Source organism: Sesamum indicum, linkage group LG8, assembly GCF_026168435.1.
Source record: "Sesamum indicum cultivar Baizhima isolate 11 linkage group LG8, ASM2616843v1, whole genome shotgun sequence".
Lineage (NCBI taxonomy): Eukaryota > Viridiplantae > Streptophyta > Magnoliopsida > Lamiales > Pedaliaceae > Sesamum > Sesamum indicum.
This window is the reverse complement of record NC_142664.1, coordinates 20,533,325-20,556,085: the sequence shown is the minus strand read 5'-3', so window position 1 is coordinate 20,556,085 and position 22,761 is coordinate 20,533,325. Positions and strand designations below refer to the sequence as shown.

General features: G+C 36.4%; 2 protein-coding genes across 4 annotated transcripts; one reads left to right on the top strand and one right to left on the bottom strand.

Annotated features, from left to right (window-relative positions):
• Positions 1-3,063: 3,063 nt before the first annotated feature.
• Positions 3,064-5,320, top strand: LOC105168257 (polygalacturonase 1 beta-like protein 2). The gene is made up of 2 exons (XM_011088263.3): positions 3,064-3,256; positions 3,352-5,320. The coding sequence occupies exons 1-2, from the start codon at positions 3,176-3,178 to the stop codon at positions 5,173-5,175; spliced, it is 1,905 nt and encodes a 634-aa protein (XP_011086565.1). The 5' UTR covers positions 3,064-3,175; the 3' UTR covers positions 5,176-5,320.
• A 4,558-nt stretch (positions 5,321-9,878) lies between these two features.
• Positions 9,879-22,235, bottom strand: LOC105168256 (cyclin-T1-3). 3 transcript variants are annotated; one of them, XM_088883430.1, is made up of 10 exons: positions 22,078-22,235; positions 21,852-21,926; positions 21,461-21,739; positions 16,331-16,413; positions 14,267-14,582; positions 13,577-13,658; positions 12,467-12,601; positions 12,081-12,256; positions 11,840-11,991; positions 9,879-11,403 (listed from the first exon to the last, which is right to left on the bottom strand). In XM_088883430.1, exons 5-10 carry the CDS (start codon positions 14,491-14,493, stop codon positions 10,397-10,399), a joined length of 1,779 nt encoding a protein of 592 aa, XP_088739556.1. In that variant the 5' UTR covers positions 14,494-14,582; positions 16,331-16,413; positions 21,461-21,739; positions 21,852-21,926; positions 22,078-22,235; the 3' UTR covers positions 9,879-10,396. The 3 variants fall into 3 exon arrangements, with proteins under 3 accessions (XP_088739556.1, XP_020551609.1, XP_088739555.1); XM_020695950.2 differs by lacking the exon at positions 21,461-21,739; XM_088883429.1 differs by lacking the exon at positions 21,461-21,739 and having other exon boundaries at positions 21,852-21,939; positions 22,078-22,228.
• Between the last annotated feature and the right edge of the window lie 526 nt (positions 22,236-22,761).

The following is a 22,761-nucleotide window of genomic DNA, read 5'->3' as shown; positions in this document are numbered from 1 at the left end:
TAAATTTCACCCCCACGTTTCACAAAATTTTATATTTGACCTCATATTTTATTAAAAATTATAAAACATCAACGGACGTTGAAATTAATGACAGAGAACCCACGTAAAAGTTAGGTGCACTTAGGTGAAAAAAAATGGACAATCGTTAAGTTTAACATCTGTTAGTGGGAGGGGACTTCTTCTGCAATGTTTGGTCCCTTTTTGCAAATTTTAATGAATCATGTGTTAAATTCAAAATCTCAAAAAGCGTGGGAATTGCCCTAATTAGGACTAATTTTACAATTTTGCCACTTACTTGTATCCAAACTCACCCATTCCATTTTGGGTATGAATTTTCTATCCCACTTTTGTATTACATATTGATGTTACAAAAAATAAGTGAATGATATGTATTTTTTCTAAATTAAAAGAATAAAATTGAATGAAATTATAATTTAGAAGCGTATGATAAAAATATGTGATAAAAGATCAATCAAACTTAAAAGGGTACGAGCTTCAGAATTTAGAGAATATAAATCATTGGTCATGAAAACTAAGATCTGCGTACTATTTATTTAATAAAAATTATATTTACCAAAAAAAGAAAAAACTAAGATCCACGGGTTTGAAAATTATTATTTATTCAGTAAGAGAAAACACAAGTTTTGATGAGTATCTATTCAAATATGCACGAAATGCCTAAAATGCCCTTAATGAAGGGCATTTCAGTCTTTGCGCACCTCAAATCCGCGCCCTTTTGATCAGTTGGGTCAGTGTGACCCTCACCCGGATCCGAATACCCGTTTGAAGACCCAGGCAACAAATATCGTCCGATCTTAGACGGGGACTAGCAGGATAAGGCCACGTAGTCCATTCAATAGTATCCACCTAAGCCCTATAAATACCCCAAGACGTCATATTTCGAGGTAACTGATTCTAAGACTTTTCGATCAATAACCTCTAATTGTGCATTTTTACCTCGATCTCTAACTTGAGCGTCGGAGGGTCGTTGTCGGGAACGCCGACAAGCTTCACGTTCTTGTTTTATTATCAGGAACTCAATACTCGATCTTGGTGGAGTTAGCAGTCATCCAAAAAGTCAACTTTCGATGTCGCTGAATTCGAGCAGATCAAGTTTGTTGACGAGGCTTAACACAGTTGATAAATTTAACGTCCCATCATCTCACAGCCATGGGTTCGAAAGGCCAATGTTTGTGTGTTGGTTTGATTTAGCAATAATTTATCATTATACTGTACTTAAATAATTATCGACGTTAAATATTTATAATTAAATAAATAATTATTATTATAGTAGACAAATAGCAGTTGCTGACAATCTAGTGAAGATTTTAGGCAGTCAATTGGAAGCACTTTTTTTTACCAGTGATTGCGACTTTTCCTTTCCTTTTTGTTCTTTGGCATAGCAAAATGTTGTAAGATTAAAGAACATTTGGTTCATAACAAAGCATTTCAGCTCAGAATACCCCAAAAAGGAAAAAATGGTTGAAGCAGCCTTTGTTTTGAAGCCTAATCACTCAATTCTCACTCACTAATTCCATTCCTCACTCAATTCTCACTCACTAATTCCATTCCTCACTCTGAATTCAACTTTAAACAATATTATTTCATTGTTTGAAAAATTACAAATATTTATTTTTATTTGATGAAATCTTCAAATCGAATTATGAAATTAACAATTTTGCTCTTGTTACATTTTTTATTTTAAAAAGATTATAAATTATAAAAAATATTCGAGTGAGGTCGATGAAAAATTTTAAAAAATTGTAAAAAAATTATTCACTTAATCCTTAAAAGAATCATAAAATTTTAAAAAATAAATAAAACTATAATTCTTAATTTACAAGGATATTATGGTCAATTCATCATATAAATAGATGAAGACTTAATGAAAACTAATAGATTGGGCTAATTATTAAACCCAAACTTGTCTTTTAACTGATAAGATAACTAACTTACTCAACTTTATAAGTTTACATTAATTCATAAATTAATTTTATTTTCTTTCTTTTTAATATAATGTATTGATTTATATATTTTGATAATAATTTGGTGGGGGGAGAAAATTTACCCCTACCATAAGTGGTGGAAACTTTTGTACCATCAAATACGATACCATACAGAAGCGAAAGATCTTTTATCACACCTTATTGTCATATATTGGTATCACAAGCACACAAATATGGTACGTAATCCTATTTTAAATTATAATCTAATTTAATTATACTTATTAATATTTTTTTAAAAAAAAAAAACCATAAATCAAACTGACATATTTATTGATTGGTGCAAAATATGTAGAAAAACTCCCGTACACGGCGGGTTCCCAAATGTTTTTGAAAAGAGAGTAATTTGAGGAAGGGCACGATAATCGTATGCAACCCATCAATGTTCCTCAAAACCCCACACTTATATTTGACTTATCAATCTTTCATTTTCAAAATTACTTATCACTTTTTTTCTAATTTATGATAATAAAAAGTTATACATTATGATATTTTTTTTAAATACACTAAATTTTTACTACAATTAAACTTATAATTTTATCTGTAACTTATTTTGATTGTAAAAATAAAAATTATCACATACGCCACATTGTATTTAACTCAATCTTTAACGTCAAAAATCAATGATTACTACTTCCTTCAAATCAATTGAATTTCTTGTCTAAGTATTTCAAAAATAAATGTCTAAACACGGGATACTATTTCAATAAAATAATAATTGTTATGATTTTGAGTGTTGTTATAACACTACGAAGGCAATGGATTTTACCATAACTCTGAAGTGAAGCGTGTTTGGGCATAAGTAGTAGTAGGATGAGCGACCTCCTGAATATGGTGTTGTGCCCTATTTAATATTTGTTCAAGAAAAAAATTATAACTACTAAAACAAAATTGGTTTAGGTTTTTCCCAATTGAATATGAAAGTGCGATTTTATTATCATACAAAAAAAAGAAGGACGTTTTTTTAAAATCCAAAATTGAATTAGCAATTTCTACTATTTCAAAATGCCCACACAGTTCTCAAAACTAAACCCCACCCTCCATTTCCTCTTCGCTCGCTCTCTCTCTCCATCACAGAACTCCCAGTATAAAATTGTATATTAGCTCCAACCAGAAACCAACCCACCAACATTCTCTCTCTCTCTCTCTCTCTTCTTTCTCTCTCTAAAATAATGCGCTCCGCCGCCGCTGCTCCTCCGGCTCCTCCTCTCCGTCTCCTCCTCCTCTTGTTCGCTACCTTCTACACTTTCGACGTACATAGCAATTTCGATCTTTATATTGTTGTTTCTCGTTCACGCATATTGTCATATGCTTGTGCGGCTAGTGACTGAGTGTTCTGTGAATGCAGGTAGTAGCGGCTGCCGCCGGCGATTCGACTGCCGGAGAGAACCCATTTACGCCCAAGGGTTATGTAATGCGTTACTGGAAGAAGCAGATCTCAAACGATTTACCCAAGCCGGAGTTCTTGCTAAAGAAAGCCTCGCCGCTGAACGCCGCCCAATACGCTGCCTTCTCTAAGCTCGCCGATCAGAACTTGCTTTCCACTCAGCTTCCAGATTTCTGCTCCAAGGCTAATCTGCTCTGCTTCCCCGATTTATCTCCCAGCCTCGAGAAGCACGACGGAAACGTGAACTTCGCCTCTTACTCGAACAAGAACTTCACCAACTACGGCACGGATCGGCTCGGTGGAACTGACTCGTTCAAGAACTACTCCGACGGTGAGAATGTTCCCCTCGACTCGTTCCGCCGCTACAGCCGCGACTCCACCGGCCACAACGACAAGTTCACCAGCTACGCCACGGATGCTAATGTGGTGGACCAGAGCTTCAACACCTACGGCACCAGCGCCACCGGCGGCAAAGGGCAATTCGATAACTACAACAGCCAAGTCAACGTGCCCAACCTCCGCTTCACCGCCTACTCCGACAACAGCAATGGCCGCCAACAATCCTTCACCCAGTACACCGACGAGGCCAATGCCGGCGACCAGAGGTTCACCAGCTACGGCAAGAACGGCAATGGCGCGGCTAATGAATTCACCAGCTACGGCAAAGACTCCAACGTAATGGGCTCCACCTTCAACAACTACGGCGAGAGTGGCAACGGTGCCAACGACACTTTCACTTCATATGGGACTAATACAAACGTCCCCGAGAACAATTTCAAGAATTACGGCTCTCAGGGCAATGCTGCAACAGACACTTTCAAGAACTACAGAGATCAATCCAACGTCGGAGACGACAGCTTCGATTCTTACGGCAAAAATTCCAACGCCGCAAAGATCGATTTCGTGAACTACGGCCAGTCATTCAACGAGGGCACCGATAAATTCACCGGCTACGGCAAAGATTCCACAGGCCCATCCGTCGGCTTCAAGATTTACGGCGTGAACAACACCTTCAAAGAGTACAACAAGAAGGGCGTCACATTTGCTAGGTACATTAATGATAGCTCATCATCTCTGGAGGCATCTTTGGCCGCCAAGGGCAAAATGGTAAATAAGTGGGTCGAGCCGGGGAAGTTCTTCAGGGAGTCCATGTTAAAGACCGATACCATCATGCCAATGCCCGACATCCGCGATAAAATGCCTAAAAGGTCGTTTTTACCCCGGGTGATCGTGTCCAAATTACCCTTTTCGACCTCCAAACTTGGAGACCTAAAGAAGCTTTTCCACACGGAAGACAATTCCAGTATGACGAGCATGATCACGGATGCATTAGGTGAGTGCGAGAGGGTGCCAAGCCCTGGTGAGACAAAGCGGTGCGTGGCCTCGATAGAGGACATGATCGACTTTGCAACGTCGGTCCTAGGGCGGAACGTGGCGGTTCGATCCACGGAAACCACCAAAGGGTCTAATGGTAAAATCATGTTGGGGCAAGTCAAAGGGATCAACGGTGGGAAAGTCACCAAATCAGTGTCTTGTCACCAGAGCCTGTACCCGTACTTGCTCTACTATTGCCATTCAGTTCCAAAAGTCCGGGTCTACGAAGCGGATATCCTGGATCCGAAATCCAAGGCCAAAATCAACCACGGGGTTGCCATTTGTCACCTGGATACCTCTTCTTGGAGCCCGGGTCATGGAGCCTTCATAGCATTGGGTTCGGGCCCCGGGAAGATAGAAGTTTGCCACTGGATCTTCGAGAACGACATGACATGGACAATCGCAGATTAAGGATGCAATGCATGTCCTAAAATGGAGTCTTGTTTTGTAAGGTCGGGTTGAGCCGGTTGTGTTACGGAAAGAGTGAACCACCGGTTCTCGTTGGACGATTATTATAATTAAACCCATTTTAAATTATTAAGTTTTTAAGTTACTATTCTTCGGACTTTAGATTCTTAAATTACATGTTTGTGTTTCAACCATAAATATGACTAATATTAGCCCGCCTATCGCACTTTCGTTTTCGTTTGCTTATTATTGAAGTACTCGTGCCAACACTTTAACAACTTTACTTTACATATAATAAAAAGTTGTATTTTTCTTTTTTTAAAAAAAATATCATATTACCATGATTCACAATAATTGAAAATTAATAATTTGATAGGAATGATCCCTTTTTAACTCGTTTCACATCACTTAAATGAGTATATATTTAATTGACCAACATATAATAATTAGATGGTATCAGCACATTCAATTGGGCAGCATGAAATTCTTCTATGCAGGGGTATTTTAGTCCAATCATATGGGGGGAGGGGGTTGTACAGTCATTAAAGAAGGTGAATGCAAGAAACAGTTGGTGGGGGGGTAGTAAGTGTAAGAACTAAATGAGCCCACAGCAAAAGGATGGATGTATGTGTGCATGAAGAGCTTACAAACATACATACATACATACATACATGTATGGCAGCAATTTGGTGGTCCTTATACACCACTCTTGAGTGTGTGGGGATAAAGCCATTTCTCCAGCTGTTTTTGGGCCACTACTCCTTCTTTTCTTTGTAGCCATTTTTTTTTCTAATACTGTTATTTGCTGATGATGCTTCTTGTGGGGTGGGGTGGGGTTGGGGGGGGATGGATAGAAAAGAACATAATCCACTATTTCTATTTGAAACAAGACAAGGGGGTTCCTAACCCATTGGATTATTTTTAGTCTTCCTAGATTGGATACATCCAAACTCTATGTTAATTTTTTGTATTAGGTATTATATATAGGCATCAATTCAAGAATTATTTTGAATATTGATGATGGTACGTCAACTATTAAAACAAAAAGCACTTATCAGAGTTTTTCTCCGACTATAATGTAACAAGAAATGACATTTTGATCGATTGTTAAAAAAAATAGGTCAACTCCAACTGTGATTTGAATGGTGTTGAGTTCAATTCATATAAAATCTAATCTTTAAAGACAAACAATAATAGTTACATTCTATGAAAGTTGTCGACGAAAGTTTCCTGACGCTCAGATAAATGAACTGAGTTGTAATAAATGCAACAACTTGCATATTCATATGTAACATTCAAACACATCAAGATGACGTGTACAACATCGTACCCTTGCTTATTGGGATCAATGATCACAAAGATTTAAAGGAAATCTAAATCAACTTAACTATTGAATTCTGAAATTTTAGCATAAATGATTTTAAGCGCAACATTAAACGTAAAATAGTAATATTTTTTATTTATTTGCTAGTGGGTCCCCACATCCCAATAAAATTAATTGTTAATAGTATAACAAACTTAGGTTTGAAATTTCATGAGTTTTGATATAATTAATAAACAAGAATAAGAGTATTTAATAAAAGTCTAAGAAAAGCATAGATAAGGTTGTTGTGTTGGAAACTAGATGTTGGGATTCATTTCTACTATGCTTTGTTTGTGTCATGTCTATAGTTATTTAGGGTAATACATTTACATCAAAACTTCACATTTTTACTTCATTTACTCAACCTTCTCAATTTATCATTTTCAAAATTAAGGTAAATTACATTCACACCCTTTAAAATTAAATCAAAATACACATTACTTCTTCCCTTTTACAAAATTATAAAATACACATTTCGAAATTATAATTATAATACAATAACAAGTAACAAACCCTATTCAGAAGCAAAACTTACACAAACACTTCTTAAAAATGTTACACTAGCACCCGTCAGAGGAGCATAGCTGTAATGTTGCAAAAAATAAGGGGTGTTTGTGGATTTTGACTTAACCTCAGGAATTATCGTATAATTTATTTTTTTATATCTATTTCTACGTATATAAATATTTAAGTGTGAGAGTTTTAGAATAATTTACTTTAACGCATACTTTAAAATATTGGCTAAATAAATCCCATTTTTAGGGGGCAAAATATAACAATGAAGAGTTCTTTTCATTTTTTTTCTGTATGTTTTGTAGTATACTTTTTACTGTGCGTTTTCTCTCAACATATCTTTTTCCAACCATATAATTTAACCTCTCTCTTCCCTCCAATTTTACCTTACCCCTTTAATTATTCTTTTACAGTAGTGTTTTTAATATAACCATTGAATAAATATAAAAAGATATTGAAGGTCAAAGTATAACATAATCGTCACAGGATAAGAAAACATGAATTATTTTCAACATTATAAATACGCACCACTTAAAAACTACTCAAAATTAATACTATTTACTATGACAATACAAAATCAATGTGAAAAGTTAAAATTTTTTACCACGATTAATTAACATCTACTGTATATGATTTTAGCTATCGCCAGAACATTCGCCATAATTTTTAGCTGTAGCTAATATTTTGGCCTGACCTCCAAAAACAAGAGCCGGTAGCTGTTTTGTACATTTGGAATTAATTAATATATTGAGTATGTCGATGGGATTACAGAATTCAAAATAAATAACATTTCGACGATTTTAACGAAAAATATAAATTTGAAGGTAGATAAATGCTCTTAATTCAAGTAGTCATACCGAGTTTAAATGGATCAGAATTTGGGACATCTCTGGATTGAGCTGTAGGATGGCAACATCTGAGTATGTTTCTCACACATGTGAAGCTTGTTGTAGTGTTTGTTGTAATTCTTTCACCAGCAACTGGAAAGTAGAGAGTGAGTCACGGGGCAGCACAGCACCAAAGCTTGCAACACTGTCTTTTCCTTGTATTAATTTCTTGTGACTCAATAGCTTCACTTCACCAATAAAATAATTCAGATGCTTTTAACCTTATGTTCCAAGTTTCAACACAACAAAAATATTATTAAAAATAAAAATAAAAATGGAATGCGCGCGCGCACACACGCACAAACTGACGACTAGGTACAATTTAGAGTGACAGAAAGTGTTTTCTTTGTTATTTGCTCGGTAGGAAAACGTTGCGTAAAGTATTCTTATGGGATAATTACAATTTCCTTCTTTTGAGAATTGGTGTAATTACACACACGCTCTGTGGTTTAGAAAATCACATCTTGTACTCGTGAAGTTTGCATCCTTCTAATAAATAGGTCCTTCTGTTACTCAAAATTCACTACATGTGTTGATATTAACAAAAAAATTGAATAAAAATTGATATGAAACCTCGATTAACTTATTACTAACTTATTGTAGGTCAATAAATTTTTTTTTTTACTAAAATAGCTTTATAATGGTGAAGATATACCTCATCACATGCAATTACGTGTGAAGATGTATAAGAATAATTTGGTAATAAAAGAATTTATTTGACCTGCAATAAATCAACAACAGACCAATCATGAGTAAATATGAATTTTCATCTAATTTTTTTGTTAGTATTAGTAAATTTGGTTAACTTTGACTAATGGGGGGACTTATTTATTAAACGGAAGCAAACCTCATGGGTACTAGATATAATTTTCAAATCGCAGAAGGTCTACATATAATTGCGCCTAATATCAAGGAACGAGAGGAGAGTATAATTATCCGTTTTCTTATCTAATCTTTGTCGAATAAAAGAAAAACAACTGGCAGGCACTTAGTTGTGTAGAATCATCCAAAATTGTTACCAAATTAACACGGATTGTGTCGGAAGAATGTACTTCTTTTTCTGGTTCTTGGTTTTGTTATTTTGCTAATGTTTTGTTGTGCATACTAAGAATCAAATGGCCATATAAACATTTGTCCTTTGTTATTTTTGTTGCCTTATTGCGTTATCTAAACTTTATAATTTTCCAAGGCAATTTGCTGTCCCTTTTGCTTTTCCAGAATGAAACCCCCCACATTTTCAGTGACAGCAGCCCTTGATATGCTCTTCCATCATTGCCTGCCTGCTGTTCTCTTAGGTGAAAAAGAATTTCACTGTCATCATAAGTGAATAATGACTATCATTTGTCTTCATATGCAAATTAGAATCTTACTTCGTATTATGACTTTTGACCCCATCCCATGAAGATTTCTCCCACTTCTTGATTTCTGATTTCTTTATTGAGGATGTCCCTTAAGTCATAAAAACATTCACAAGGCAATTGTAATGATAGTTCTTGCAATATAGAATAGTAGATGATCACAATTGCCTATGTATAATGAATTTAACATGATTTCATCATGTCGTAACTGTAATTGTTCAAACTGAGAGCCCAAGGGCATACTCTGAAATCAGAATAACCGGTTTTGATTGCACAATCTGTCCTGGTGTAGATCATATAAGGTTAGAAGAACAAGTTTTGGCCTCACCGCCAGGGAACAAGTAAATGCAACACATGAAAACCTGCACATACCCGTACCGTATTTCACTAGCACATATGCGTATTTTGGTATTCTTTCTCAATGGCAAAATTAGAGGGAATACAATACATTCATGGGTTCCAACTATTGCTGTATTGAAAGGTAGAGCCCTGAGAGTTCCAACCAAGTTTTAAGGATCTCTCAGAAAATATCCAAGGCGATAATAATGGTAGCACAGCAACGAAGCAAAAATTCTTCATCAGATATAATCAAAAGCATCCGTCAATAAAATTAATGATGTTTTGCAGTTGAATTATGGCAGTCACAATGCTCTCATGAAAATTGGCTTTCAACTCCAGATTTGAACATGTAAAACCGGCAGAATGTCACAAGCCTGCTCAATATCCAAATTTTGTACCGTTTCTCTTTTCTTTTTTCGTTACAAGCCCAATAAAACTTAAGTCATTACCTTACATGGAAACACTTGAATCTTGCATCTTCTCTCTTTTTCTTTATCCGCACAAGTTAAGGCCAATGGCAACTCATATAATCAACTTACCTGGTTCCTCAACACATTCTGGAACTCCAGTTGAAATAGGCAAACAATAAGCAGAAACTGATCCAAACAACCAACCTGAATATCAGGGGCCGCCATTTTCTTTGCTCAAGTTGTCAAAGATTTTCTTTTATGTTCCGTTTTCAGTAACCAAGTGATGAAGAATTCAGTCCAGCACGCATAACCTCAGATGTGATTCCAACGTGCCCAAGCAATTAGTCATACATTTTACGCATGATTCTCCTGCAAGTGCCTTTTGTGGTCCCTTTCAGAATACCCAAGTCTCCCCAACCCGTTTCTATCCAAGGGGCTACCAGGCTTCCTCTTCCGGTTGCTTGACCTAGGTGACCGATATCCCCTATCAACTTCATCAGATGGTTCGACTTCACCTTCTTCTACAGTGTCGAAATCATCTCCATGTGAAGATTGCCCTTTCATCACTTGGTAATGCCCATCTCCAGACTCATTTGGGTATTTCACATGATGAGAGTTCTCATGCTCTTGCCTACTTGAAGGTTTGGACCAGCTTTGTTTTCTCTCCCGCTTATTTTTGTCACTCTCACCTGGTACTTCAACATCTTCCAGTTCCCTCTCAAGTTCATCCATGGGATCCAGTTTACGAGTTATGTCTCCACGAGCCTTCCTCCGCTCAAATGCAGCTTTAAGCTTCTCTTTGTCCAGCTTTTTCATAGCATCTTGAGGTGACTGACCAACTGGACCGTCCTTGTTGGACAGATTTCTCCCATGATATTTATCCTTCAGTTCTACTGCATCCCTTGGTTCAGATCGCACAGAATTCCCCTCTTGATCATCCTCACCATGCCCTTCATTCCCATACTTTGATTTAGTGTGGGTCTCTGTCAAGTTCCCCTGGCGAGGGGCATCTCGTTCGTGGTGCTGGATTTCATTAACCTCATCCTCTCCCCTACGATCTGCAACGCTATTGATGTCAGAACTTCCATAATCATTATTTCGTGTTTGATTGTTTCTAGGAGGTCCACCGTGATTGTCAGTATGTTGTTGATCAGGACCTGGTCTTGGCGGTGCTGGCTTCAATGATGATGCCTTTGTAATAGTTCCACCATGCGAAGAACTATGACTTGCAACATGTTCTTCATTTGCAGGACCTTTCGATGGAGGTCGTTGACTGCCTCCAGCACTCCCTTCTGCTTCACTAGCCTGAGATGGCGGTACCCTGTTCTGTTCATACAACTCTAGCATCTGATTGCTAACCTCTGCAAGGAACATGATCTAGTTAAAAAAGAAAATATTACACACTATCTTACACAATCAACATGCAGAAATATTACATCACTGCAATCAATTGTGTCATCCTTGACCCTCCCCCTTTTCTCCTTTTATCTCTAACGTTATGTTTGGAACTTCGATTTTGGTGAGGTAAAGAAAATTGTAAAAGGAAAGGATTAAGTATATTAATTGCAAGATATTATCATTTAAAGTGACAAAATCATTTTCCTTCGTGTTTACCTCAGTAAAATCCAAGGACCAAACATAGCTAAAGTATCTGTAAGAAAGCTAATTTTAACAAAATCCATCTCCTCAATCATTGGGTGGTGAGGTGAGAAGTAGTCAATGATAGCATGATGTTGATACTATTCAACATCATGAAATCAATGTGCACAAGCAACCAAAAGCAGGAAGGACACCAACCCTCCAATTGGCGTGGGGTGACATCAAACTCCTGCCACCAAACCTTCTCGCCATCAGATGGAAGCTTTACTTTGAGAAACTTGGCAGCAAGGAAAATAGCACCTGCTGCAATGTGGTGGGGCTTAAATTGCAAGCATAGAGATGTCCGAAGCCTGCATGCCGCATTTCTCGGGTCAAAAGGAGAAGAGGTAGAAAGGCCATGGATAAGCACAAAGTTAAAACTATGTCAAGTCCATCATACCCATCATTTACAAAATTCCATGCAACTTGAGCTAGTGCATTTTGAGCAACCTTAAACTTTTTAATTGCCTCAACGAGAGGCTTATATGGATGATGTAGATTGAGATCAAAACCAAGTGTTGTGAGAACAACCCTTTCTCCAAGTAAAATAAGCTCTTTTTGCTGCTCATATACCTCCTGTACAAAGGAAAAAAACATTAAAATAACTGTCAAATAGAAGACACTTCAAAATTTCTTTCAAGATATCATCAATTCAATATAAAGACACCAATGTGTTAAAAAACAATGAACGTCAGTAAGGTGCAACAGACTGCATGTCAACGAGGAAAAGGAATCAAGGTCAAAAGCAGCATTAAGCTAATAAGGTAGAGGAACGAAGTACACCACCTTCTGCTTTATCCTCTGCACAGCCGCAGGATCCTTTTTATGAATAATCTCATATGAAACAAGTATGACATCTTTCAAAGGTCGAGGAGTTTCTTCAACCTTACCCGCTAGGAACATACATACTGTGGCGATGGTCTGCATACACATGCAAATACATCAGTCCCAAAATCCTAATCATGTTGACAGGAAGTCATCAAAGAGTTGAGGTTAGGAAGAAACTATAAATTAATAGAATCCCCAGCATCTAAAGCATTTGCTTGATACTCTAATAGTTATCAATTAGTCTGATTAGTATTTTTCTTCTTGTGTTCCAAGCAACTTTTATGTTTACTTATTTTCACATAACAAATACTTGAAATACTATAAGCTCATAAACCAAGAAGGTCTCTCACGGGCATAAGAATTGTACACGAAAGGAATAACCAGACCCATGCAGATCAGATTACATCACACTCGATTACTGACCAAACAGGACATATAGACAACTAATGCACATGCCAAACATCATGAACCTATAACAACAAGTCTATTATAAGACGGCATAATTTCCAAACATAGATCAACAACATTCCGAAATCGTGCATATGAATGTGCAATACAGACACCCACTAGAAGAAGAAGTTATAGATCAGCTTGAACAACCACCTCTGCATCTTATACTAATTGCTATGTTGGACTGAGGTAGCCAATAATCCTTTGCATCGCTTGACGAATTTCACGGTTTGCAGGATGGAGGACAACAAAGTACACACAGTTGTAGCACAAACTATAAAAATAAATTCATCACAACCATTTGCCAACAATTTCTTGTAACACCCAGATGCTATTCAGGGGAAAAAGTTATGCTCTTTTAGCTGCAGACAGCCAAACCAAACTTAAAAGAAATTTAGCACCCAAGCCACGACTGACTGAATTTAATTACACTGGAGAAGCATAATAAGTCGTTGGTGGAGAAACTTTCTAAAAGGACAAGAATGTCGTATATGAAGATTCGATTAACAGGGCAGTGTGCTTTAAGCATGCTACACAGATTGCCAAAGCAGCACTTAACAAAAGATGTTATCAACTCAAGATGAAAATAATAAAGAGAAGGGAAAAGAATTCACTCACTCTCCTATCATTTTTGGCATGGGACTGACGAAGGAAGAAACGATGACAAAATATAATTGCTGTAGCAATCGTCACCTGAGGCCTGCATTATTGAGCATCGTAATTGAGGAGCTTTACAGATCTATTGGATTTGACTACACAAATAAAGTGCAGTCAGAGAACAAAAAAACTATAGCAGGATGAATGAGATGAGGACATTTATTATGATGATATTCATGCACTTTTCTTATATCCAAAGATGCAAATAAAATTTACATATTAAAGTTCAAAATGGAGGCAAACACTTCTTTTCTGCAAATCTTTGAGAGATTTGAACTGCCAAAAACCCTGTGCAGATCAGAACTAGCCAATATTCATTTACAACATACCTTTGTGCAACATGTTCTGAAAGTTTAGTCCAACTCCACCCGTTTAATTTCAAAGGAATGAAATACTTCATACAACATCGATGAGCACAATTTCACTAATATCTCAAGATCGTTGCACAGTTACAAAAAAGCCATGGACACATATTCACATGCTCCTCAAGTAAAATAAAAGGAAAGCCAATAAATAAAGGCACAACGACTGACATTTCAGAAATTCTAAGTTAAAAAAGAAGCACCACAAACATAAAGAGAACTTACACTTACAGGAAACTTCAAGTGGTGCATCCTTATACGAAATGCTAAAATACAAAACAGAACTTACACTTTAAGCCTCATGCCCAAATCTTGTAAAAATGTGCAATATGATTTTCGCAAGTAAGTCTCTTTCTTCAAATCAATGCCATCTCTTCTAGAAGGGGAATTTTCTTCAATTTCCTTCCTCGAGAAGTACCAACGCCCACCACCTTCTTCTGGCCTTTCCTGAGAAACTCTGTAATTTCCTTCAGGTGCTCCATGATGGGAGGGCTCACCAGGCAACAGGTTAGCCATTTGCAGCTCCTTTCTCCCACCAGAATTTGTCAAAAGATGCCAGATGAGGTCTCTTAAGTCAACAGGATATGCTCAGAGCCTCAGACAACCTTCATAGACAGAGTAAACATGCACTTAAATTGTAACTTAGAAGAAACTTCTAGCAAAATTTAACAAACAAATAAAAGACAGAATTAGAAAGAAGGAGATCAGGAAAACTACATCATAAGCAATAACAAATCCACTACACAGACATAGTGTTGAAAAGATTTAGCCACACATTACACCTTATGTTAACAGCATATTGTAAGTGAGAAAATAGTACGATATACAGCAATGGTGACAAAGACAGACACCCAAATGCTGTCATGGAGAATGAGAGTTCAAGACACTTAAAAATAGCACTGCGGTTTCTCTCCTTCTCCGCTTGGAAATAGGGCAAACACATTTATTAACAGAATATTAACAGAATTCACGATTTCAAGAATATTAACAGAATTCTAGCACTCGTTAACCGAAGTAATTCAGTTTCTTCTGGTTCTTCGAAAACCTTCTACCCTTCACTTGTTTTGAAACTAGCAAATCAATTTCTCAACTATCCACATAAATCTTATCCAACCCCATATAAGCTAAGCCCAATCTGATGAAACATAAGTTTATAAGAAATGTTTTTAGCAATATATGACAACATTACATTTACTTTTTTTTTCCTCTTAATGTTTCATCAGTTTTAATGTTTCTAAATACACATTTCCCTGAATACATCATCACATAAAATGTTGCAGGAAACCAAAAAGGCAGAGTATCTCAATTTGAGATCCCGAGGAACTTCCACTGCTTCAACCAGAGGCAGTAGCTTCACTATTTAAATAACCAACCTTAAGAGCCAAACATCGGCTTGATCAGCGATAAAGAAAATTAACCAACAACACTTATCATTGCATAGAACCTTTACATTTTTCGTATTTTAATCAGTACCATAGTAGTCAATGGCGCGCTAAGTGCGCGTGCAATGGCCGCCTCTCGCGCCATACGGCGCCCATGGCGCGCGCCTTCTCTATGGCGTCGCCATAGCACGCGCGCGTGGGCTGCAGCCTGCCCAGGCCCAAGAAATTAAAAAAAAAAAAAAAAAAGGGAACCCTAATTAAAAAAGGAATTTCAGCAAATTGTAAGTACTGCATGCATGGGTAACTATCATAATATCATTCTTGACTCTTCAGTTCTCTCTTCTTCGGTTCTTCCTCTACCAACACATCTTCTTCTCAGTTCTTCTCTTCTTCTTCTCTTCCATAGTAGCCTGCCGCTGCTGTTCACTATTTATTTACGGTATGACTTTTTTCTAAATTAATTACAGTATTTTATTGTATGTTTATATTGATATCTATTGTAGACTGATAGACAAATTAGCTATTTACCAGAAATCTTGAAACTCAAAATTGCATACAGCATACTTAAAGATGATGAAGTAACTATTGTTTAGGACTTTTGCTATCCTTCAATGGTTGAACATTGGTCGTTTTACTTATATGAAGTTTTGTTATGTTGAATTTGTTGTTTATGTCTTATTTAACTCCTTATACATTAATCTAATCAAAATAATACTAATTATATAAATAATAAGATTATTTCTTATATTTGCGCCATCCTTGAAAAGGCGCACGCCGCGGCGTGCGCCATGGCTCCAGGAGCCCTTGGCGCCATTGTGCGCCGTGCGCCACTGACTACTATGATCAGTACCATCAGTGCTGCACAAGCTTTCTGCATTTCCTCGAAACATAAACCAAGAGAAAATGCAAACGCTAAACTGAATGCAATAATATGTCTGAAAAAGCATGCACATCAGATTCAGTCCACATACCGGCATCTACTCTCAGAGACTTTCCTGCCAGTCGCCTGTTTCCTAGATTAAAAGCATAAGCAAGCACAACAACACTCGTGCCTCTGCAAAAGTATAACAGAGAACAAATGAGTAGATCCTAATACAAATAATAAAAAACTAACAATGTAAGTTGTGACCAATTCAGGATTAAATTACTGATATAAAAAGAAATAGCTCAAACACCACGGCATGCTACATAAACAATGATGCATGTACATAAAATCCCACAAATAATCCTCAGGCTGAACGAAATGCCACAGATCTTTAAGATATTGTTCACATCATAGTTATCTGCTTATCTGGAACATTGATTTAGAATACAGACATCATTATTTCACATGTTAATCAAGGATTACATTTTCTAATTCATTTGCTAGCATTGGAAAATATTCCACCTAGATTGAGTTATCGCCAACACAGTCTCAATGCCAGCCAATTTAAACTGTCTACTCCAATGATCCAACAATTTTTCAATGTACTTCGAAGTCTTGGACCTTCACAAAGTGATAGGGGGTGCACCAACTATATTCCACTGCGATCAAGCCCCAACACTTCCTTTTTTCTTTGTGTTGGAGGGGGGGGTGTAGAGATCAATCTTTACATGAACTTATCTCAGTGGAAGGAAGAGCAAAAAAATCCATTTGAAGATCTAATGATTTCAATTTGGCGACTACCCTGCATGCCCATTTGAAATACGAATCATCCCCTAGTTAACAAAATTTGTGGTGCATCTGAAGTGGATCTTTTAATCTAAACTACTAAATCTACATCATCTTTGACAGCATATATTATCGCATCTGTTATGAGTATCTAGTAGCTTCTCAATATATATTAACTTGCAAAAATCTTTATAACAGAACATTTCATTTGTATCACGGATAAATCACTTGCATGCATTAATTTTTTTGTTTGATTTAAAGAGAGAGCAGAAAGTGATCAGTAAAAGTGGGTATCAAGATGAAACAGAGGATATTATCTCTAATCTAGTTGAGATAGAGTAACAGAATGCTTAGATGCATATATATTTTGCATGAAAAAGTAACCAAACTTTGAGACCTAACCTTCTCCAACAAGAAAAATGCAAGCACTTGTTGGACTTGTTTTGCATATATTATCTCGAGGTTTATGAGCATAAAACCAGAATGATGTTCCATCCTTAAGGAAGAACTAAGAATCAGATTTACAATTTTCATTGGAGTTCAGGCAACTACAAATTCGGGTTACAGATTTCTTCTTTAAAATGGGTTTAATGAGATTTTAAGTAATTCATACTTGTAACTTGTAAGGCAACATACACACTTGGAAAGTAAAAACCTTCATAAAAGATTTGGATTGCAGCGGATTTTGCCATATTTTGTTAAGATATTGAGATCATGCAAAATTGGTTGGGGTTTTTGTATTAGATAAAAGAGATTGACACATTCATGTGATGATTCATCTCTATCCATACTAAAACTCTTGACAACATAAAGAGGTTTACCATAGTAAAATTATGGTTCCTATTTAAAATTCAAGCTTCCTAGCAATCTTAAAATGGAAATTGTAGTAAACTAACACAGTTTCTCTGAGCATTAAATACATTTTGCACGCCTGTACATTAGCCAAACTTGCATACATACCCCCGAAACTACAAAATATACCAAAAAAACCCTCCTCTTACGTTCTGATAGTGGCTCCATTGGAAAAAGTTCACATGGATTTGACTAATTTTTGCAACTGTTGCATACTGACTGTTACAATTTGGAGGCAAGAATATCCTCCAGACACTAATACATAGGGTTAGTAATTTACACTTCCTCCACGGCACAAGTTCTCTTCTTTATTTCAGTATTTGCTCTAAAATTATCAAACAAACTCGACTTCTTCTCTTCTCCTAAACCTAAATGTCTAGTAGCAGCTCAAGTGCAAATCTCGTTTTTCATGCCGTAGGTAACAACATTGCTTGGCTGATTGCTATGGTGCAAAATGCAAATGAAACGAATCATGGTAATATAAATCTTGTTTTACATGCCGTAGATCACAACATTGCTTGGCTGGTCGTAATGGTGCAAAATGCAAATGAGAGAAAAAAAAAAAGTGTGGGATTCAAAGAGCTTGACGGGAAATAATTCAGCGGGAGTTTGCAGATTGTGCAAACTGCAATGTGAATCTTTTTTTACACATTTCTTTTTATGCCCAATATTTTAGGAGAAGTTTATCTTTGTGGTTTTGTTTTATTGCAGGAGCCAAATGGATGGAATTTCTAAATAGATTGAACCTAAAATTTTGAAGAAGGACTAGATATTGGCAAGGTTTAATAAGATTTTTGGACCAAAAGAAGAAAAGATAAACACATCCGAAGCGATTAAGTGAAACCTTAAATGTAAAAAATGAGAAGTTATATCCAACTGGCATAAATTACAAAACAACAATGATGTGATGATGAAGATACAAACAAAATCTGGAAGCCAGAACCCCACATATCTCTTGCAAGGCAAGAATCGTATGACAAGCTATCATTCTTCTTATCAAAACTTCTAGGACCTTTATGATGCTCAGCCTTCAAGCTCCTTAAATGAAACGCAGAAGTTACCCATTGAACTTGCATGTATCCACTCTCAATCATTTTTGCATCTAGCAGTAGCCCTTTGTTTTTCATTTTTTCCACTCAATTGAAATCCCCGTTGCATCTAAATACGGCCTTAACGCTTTCCTACAAATCCTACCGCTCAGAAACATGAAACCTGCTTCTAACTTGAATTTTCATGTCCCTTTTACATCAAATTCGGGAAATTTTAAAACTCTACATCAGACTGGAATGCTCTGAAAGAACATCAAGATCACTTTGAATTTCCTTTCTTCAGCAATAAGTGCATGTCAAGTGTCCCTAGGTCACTATCTTGGGTAACCTCCTTACTCCAACTCATCATTGGCTAAAGGATCACGACTATCACTCAACCTAACAACTTCAGCAAAAAAACTCAAAATCAGAGAAGACCTTGTCATCACTTTCACTTCTCAGGTTCAGCGACAGAACTAGGAATATCCTCAGTATCCATTTCACTATACACGCTGATACCATTATTACCTATTTTTGTCTAACTCAGCAATCAAGTTTTGCAGCGGCTATCCTCCCATTTCCCCACCACCTAACTACATCATTTCTACTCCATCAAGGTCATCAAAGGTGATATAATGATAGGATTACAATGTAAACATTTTATACATACAATTCAATCTCCAAAATATTGATGTTAACATTTCTAAGAATGCGCCATCCCTGCCAAGCAACCTTAGTCCTCCACTATTTAATTCAATCCCAGACACCCTACTAAACCAAATAATGCTAGTCAGAGGATTACCAAGATCTCTTACGTAATGCAAAATTTCAAAATAAGACAATAACTCTGGAGTAAATATTTCGGAATTTTGAAACGATACCCTAACATAATTTACTACCTTATCATTGTCATGAGCCTAATTGTGGTTCACTTTAATACTAAAACAAGAAGTTCTCATTTTTCATACAATAATAGTCAATTTCGTAACATTTTTTCATCAAAGCAATCCAGGGCTCAATATTAATAATGAAAAATTCAGATAAGTTAACCTATTAAGACATCAGTAATCACCCTAATGGCACCCCATTATACTAAAAGGATTCCATCAATGTGGGATATAGTATGACACGTAATACACCCAGTGGGACCACAGCATATTAAAAGGTGAAATACGCATAAACTCAGGAGTCAGGACACAGCATATGAAAAGGTGAAGAACATGCATGCCCTACAACATAGCAACCATCCATGTAACCAAGAAAGAAACCAATAAGCATTGCGTACAATACATATACCAAAACACACGCATTCTTGCAGGGTATATGCTCAGAGAAGACTGATGTTTCAATCTAACCTTTATCATTAAAAAACACATAAATACTTGTAAATTCTCAAATAATAGAAAATACCGTGTACCAAAACAATGTAAATAAACCTCCCAGCACAATGTCAGAAATAAATCCTTAAATCAAAAAACTCCAGAAGAAATGAACACCCAAATATGAGGCCCAAACATAAGCACCCAAACAACATGCAAAAAATAGCCCCCAATTCAATGTCCGAAATAAGCCCTAATGTCAAGATTTTCTTAGTAAAGAATAACCTTAATGCTAATCTAAGTTTCTTAAATTCACGGATTTCTGGGAATCATTGCTCAGGAATGCTTAGGGAGACAATACATATCGTATTTCTATAAAGTAACCAGGTTCATGTTTTACAGATTTCTAGAAATTTGGCACATAAAGTTAGGAGAAAATAGCGCTAAGCTTGGTCTGCGAGCTATTGGAATTTGGGGTGCAATTTTTAAGAATCATTTTCTTACATAAAATGCAAGGAAAGACACTTTTGTTCAGCTAGATTTCCTTCCACCCAAGGGTGTTGTAGGAATAACATTATAAGTCTAATGTGTAATGGTGAATCAGAAATCTGCCACGTGTACCGGGCAAAGTGGTAAAATGCAAAAACATCACGGCCATCCAGATTTTTAAGGATTGACTGGTAAAATAGAGGCTTTTGTCATGCTTTGTAGTTTAGGGGTTTGTACGTGAATTCAGTCATATACAGGCCACAGTGGCGAAAATGTATATAATCATGCAGATGAAGTAAAGATCAACTAATACCTGAAAAGATTTTATCAATGTTTGGCATTCATATGCCATTTCAACCAATAAAGACAGGGAAAGAACTGTGCAACTCCAAGTCTATTCAAATATCATCTAACAACTATTTTGGTGGAAAGGGGAAAACCAGCATTAACACTCCAGAACAGAGTAAAAAGATCAGATCACAAGAATTCATGAACTCCAGTAGATGAAGCAACCAAAAAACTCATTCGTTCACAATCAGTAATGACAACCTAAGTAGCTTCCAACAACTGCATAGAATTTTATGTTGTCATATCACAAACCTTGGGCTTTCACAACTGACAGGAATGACAGATTAAATCAAATTCAGATAACCTAATCAAACCTCACATGGACGCAGAACCAGAACTAAGACAATTCGAAACAGAAACACATCAGAATTATGGACTAGCTATTGGAGACAAAAAGCAAACAAAAGGCCGTACAGCAAAAGAATATGCAGGTCTTCCCTCTCCCAAACAGGCATGCTCTCCAGCCCCCATTTCAGGCATGTTATCATTAACAAACATACAACCCCAACAAGAGTCATTAGTTCAGTGGAGTAACCAAGAACGTTCAAATTCAGGTAAAAAGGAGCATACATGTGATTGAAACGTTCTCAATAGCACCAACAAACTGGACCAAACGGGGCGGAAGTTCACCACAAGAACCAAGAGTAGATAAGAAAACAAAGTTTACATCACAAACTAAAGCTTATCCATGACCTAATTTCATAACGGATAAGACAATTATCAGTAAGTAACTCCACAGATACCCCGCACATATTATAGAAAATTAATAGACTCAAGAATTCAAAAGCTAAATAATACTCGTTACCTGAAAACTAAATAAGAAAAACCCAATCTTCGAAAACTTCACTTTCAACTCTATTTGAACACATTCAATTGAAACCTGGAACACAGAACTACAGAAAAATTAGGTAAAAAACCTTAACTCCGAACAATAAATAACCACTCTCAAAAGGGAATAAAAATCAAAACTAGGGCAATTTCAGTTCGAACGAAGTCGGGGAATCAAGGATAGAATAAGAACAGAATCTTGCCTATTAGCAGTGCAGAGGGGACGGAATCCCTTCAGGTTGCGAGTCGGGAGGCGACGAGACGCCGGCTCGGCGGCATGCGATGTTGTAGCTTAGACGGCGAGGGCTGGAATGAGACCAAAAATCGTGCTCAATTACAAATTCAGTAATTATTCTGCATTTTATATTTCAAAAGGAAAAAACCAAAAAAGAAAAAAAGAGCAAAATACTAAAACCTTTTAAATCCAACGCGATATATCTATCGCTTATTGGGCCTCTTCCAGTCCAATGGATATGGGCTAAATCGTGAAGGCCCAAAATTATATCTGAATCCTTGTTGGGCCAGCCATATAATAAATAATAATAAGGGTTAATTGCACTTATACCCCTTCTAAAAATACAAAATTATATTTTTTTTCTTTAAAAAACTTAAAATTATACTTATACCCCTTAAAAAATTTCGTTTTACACCTAACTCCTATTAGAATTTAGACAAAAGATGCTGATGTTAGCAAAAAAATTTACATAATTTTTTTATTTTGCAACTCATTTGACATTATCATGTATATTTTTATACTTATAGACGGATAAATATAATATATATATGTGTGTGTGTGTGAAATAAAATTAACATCATTTATTTTGAGTAAATTACAACCACTTTTCCTAATGTTTGTTATAATTACGAATACCCCCTATTATTTAAAA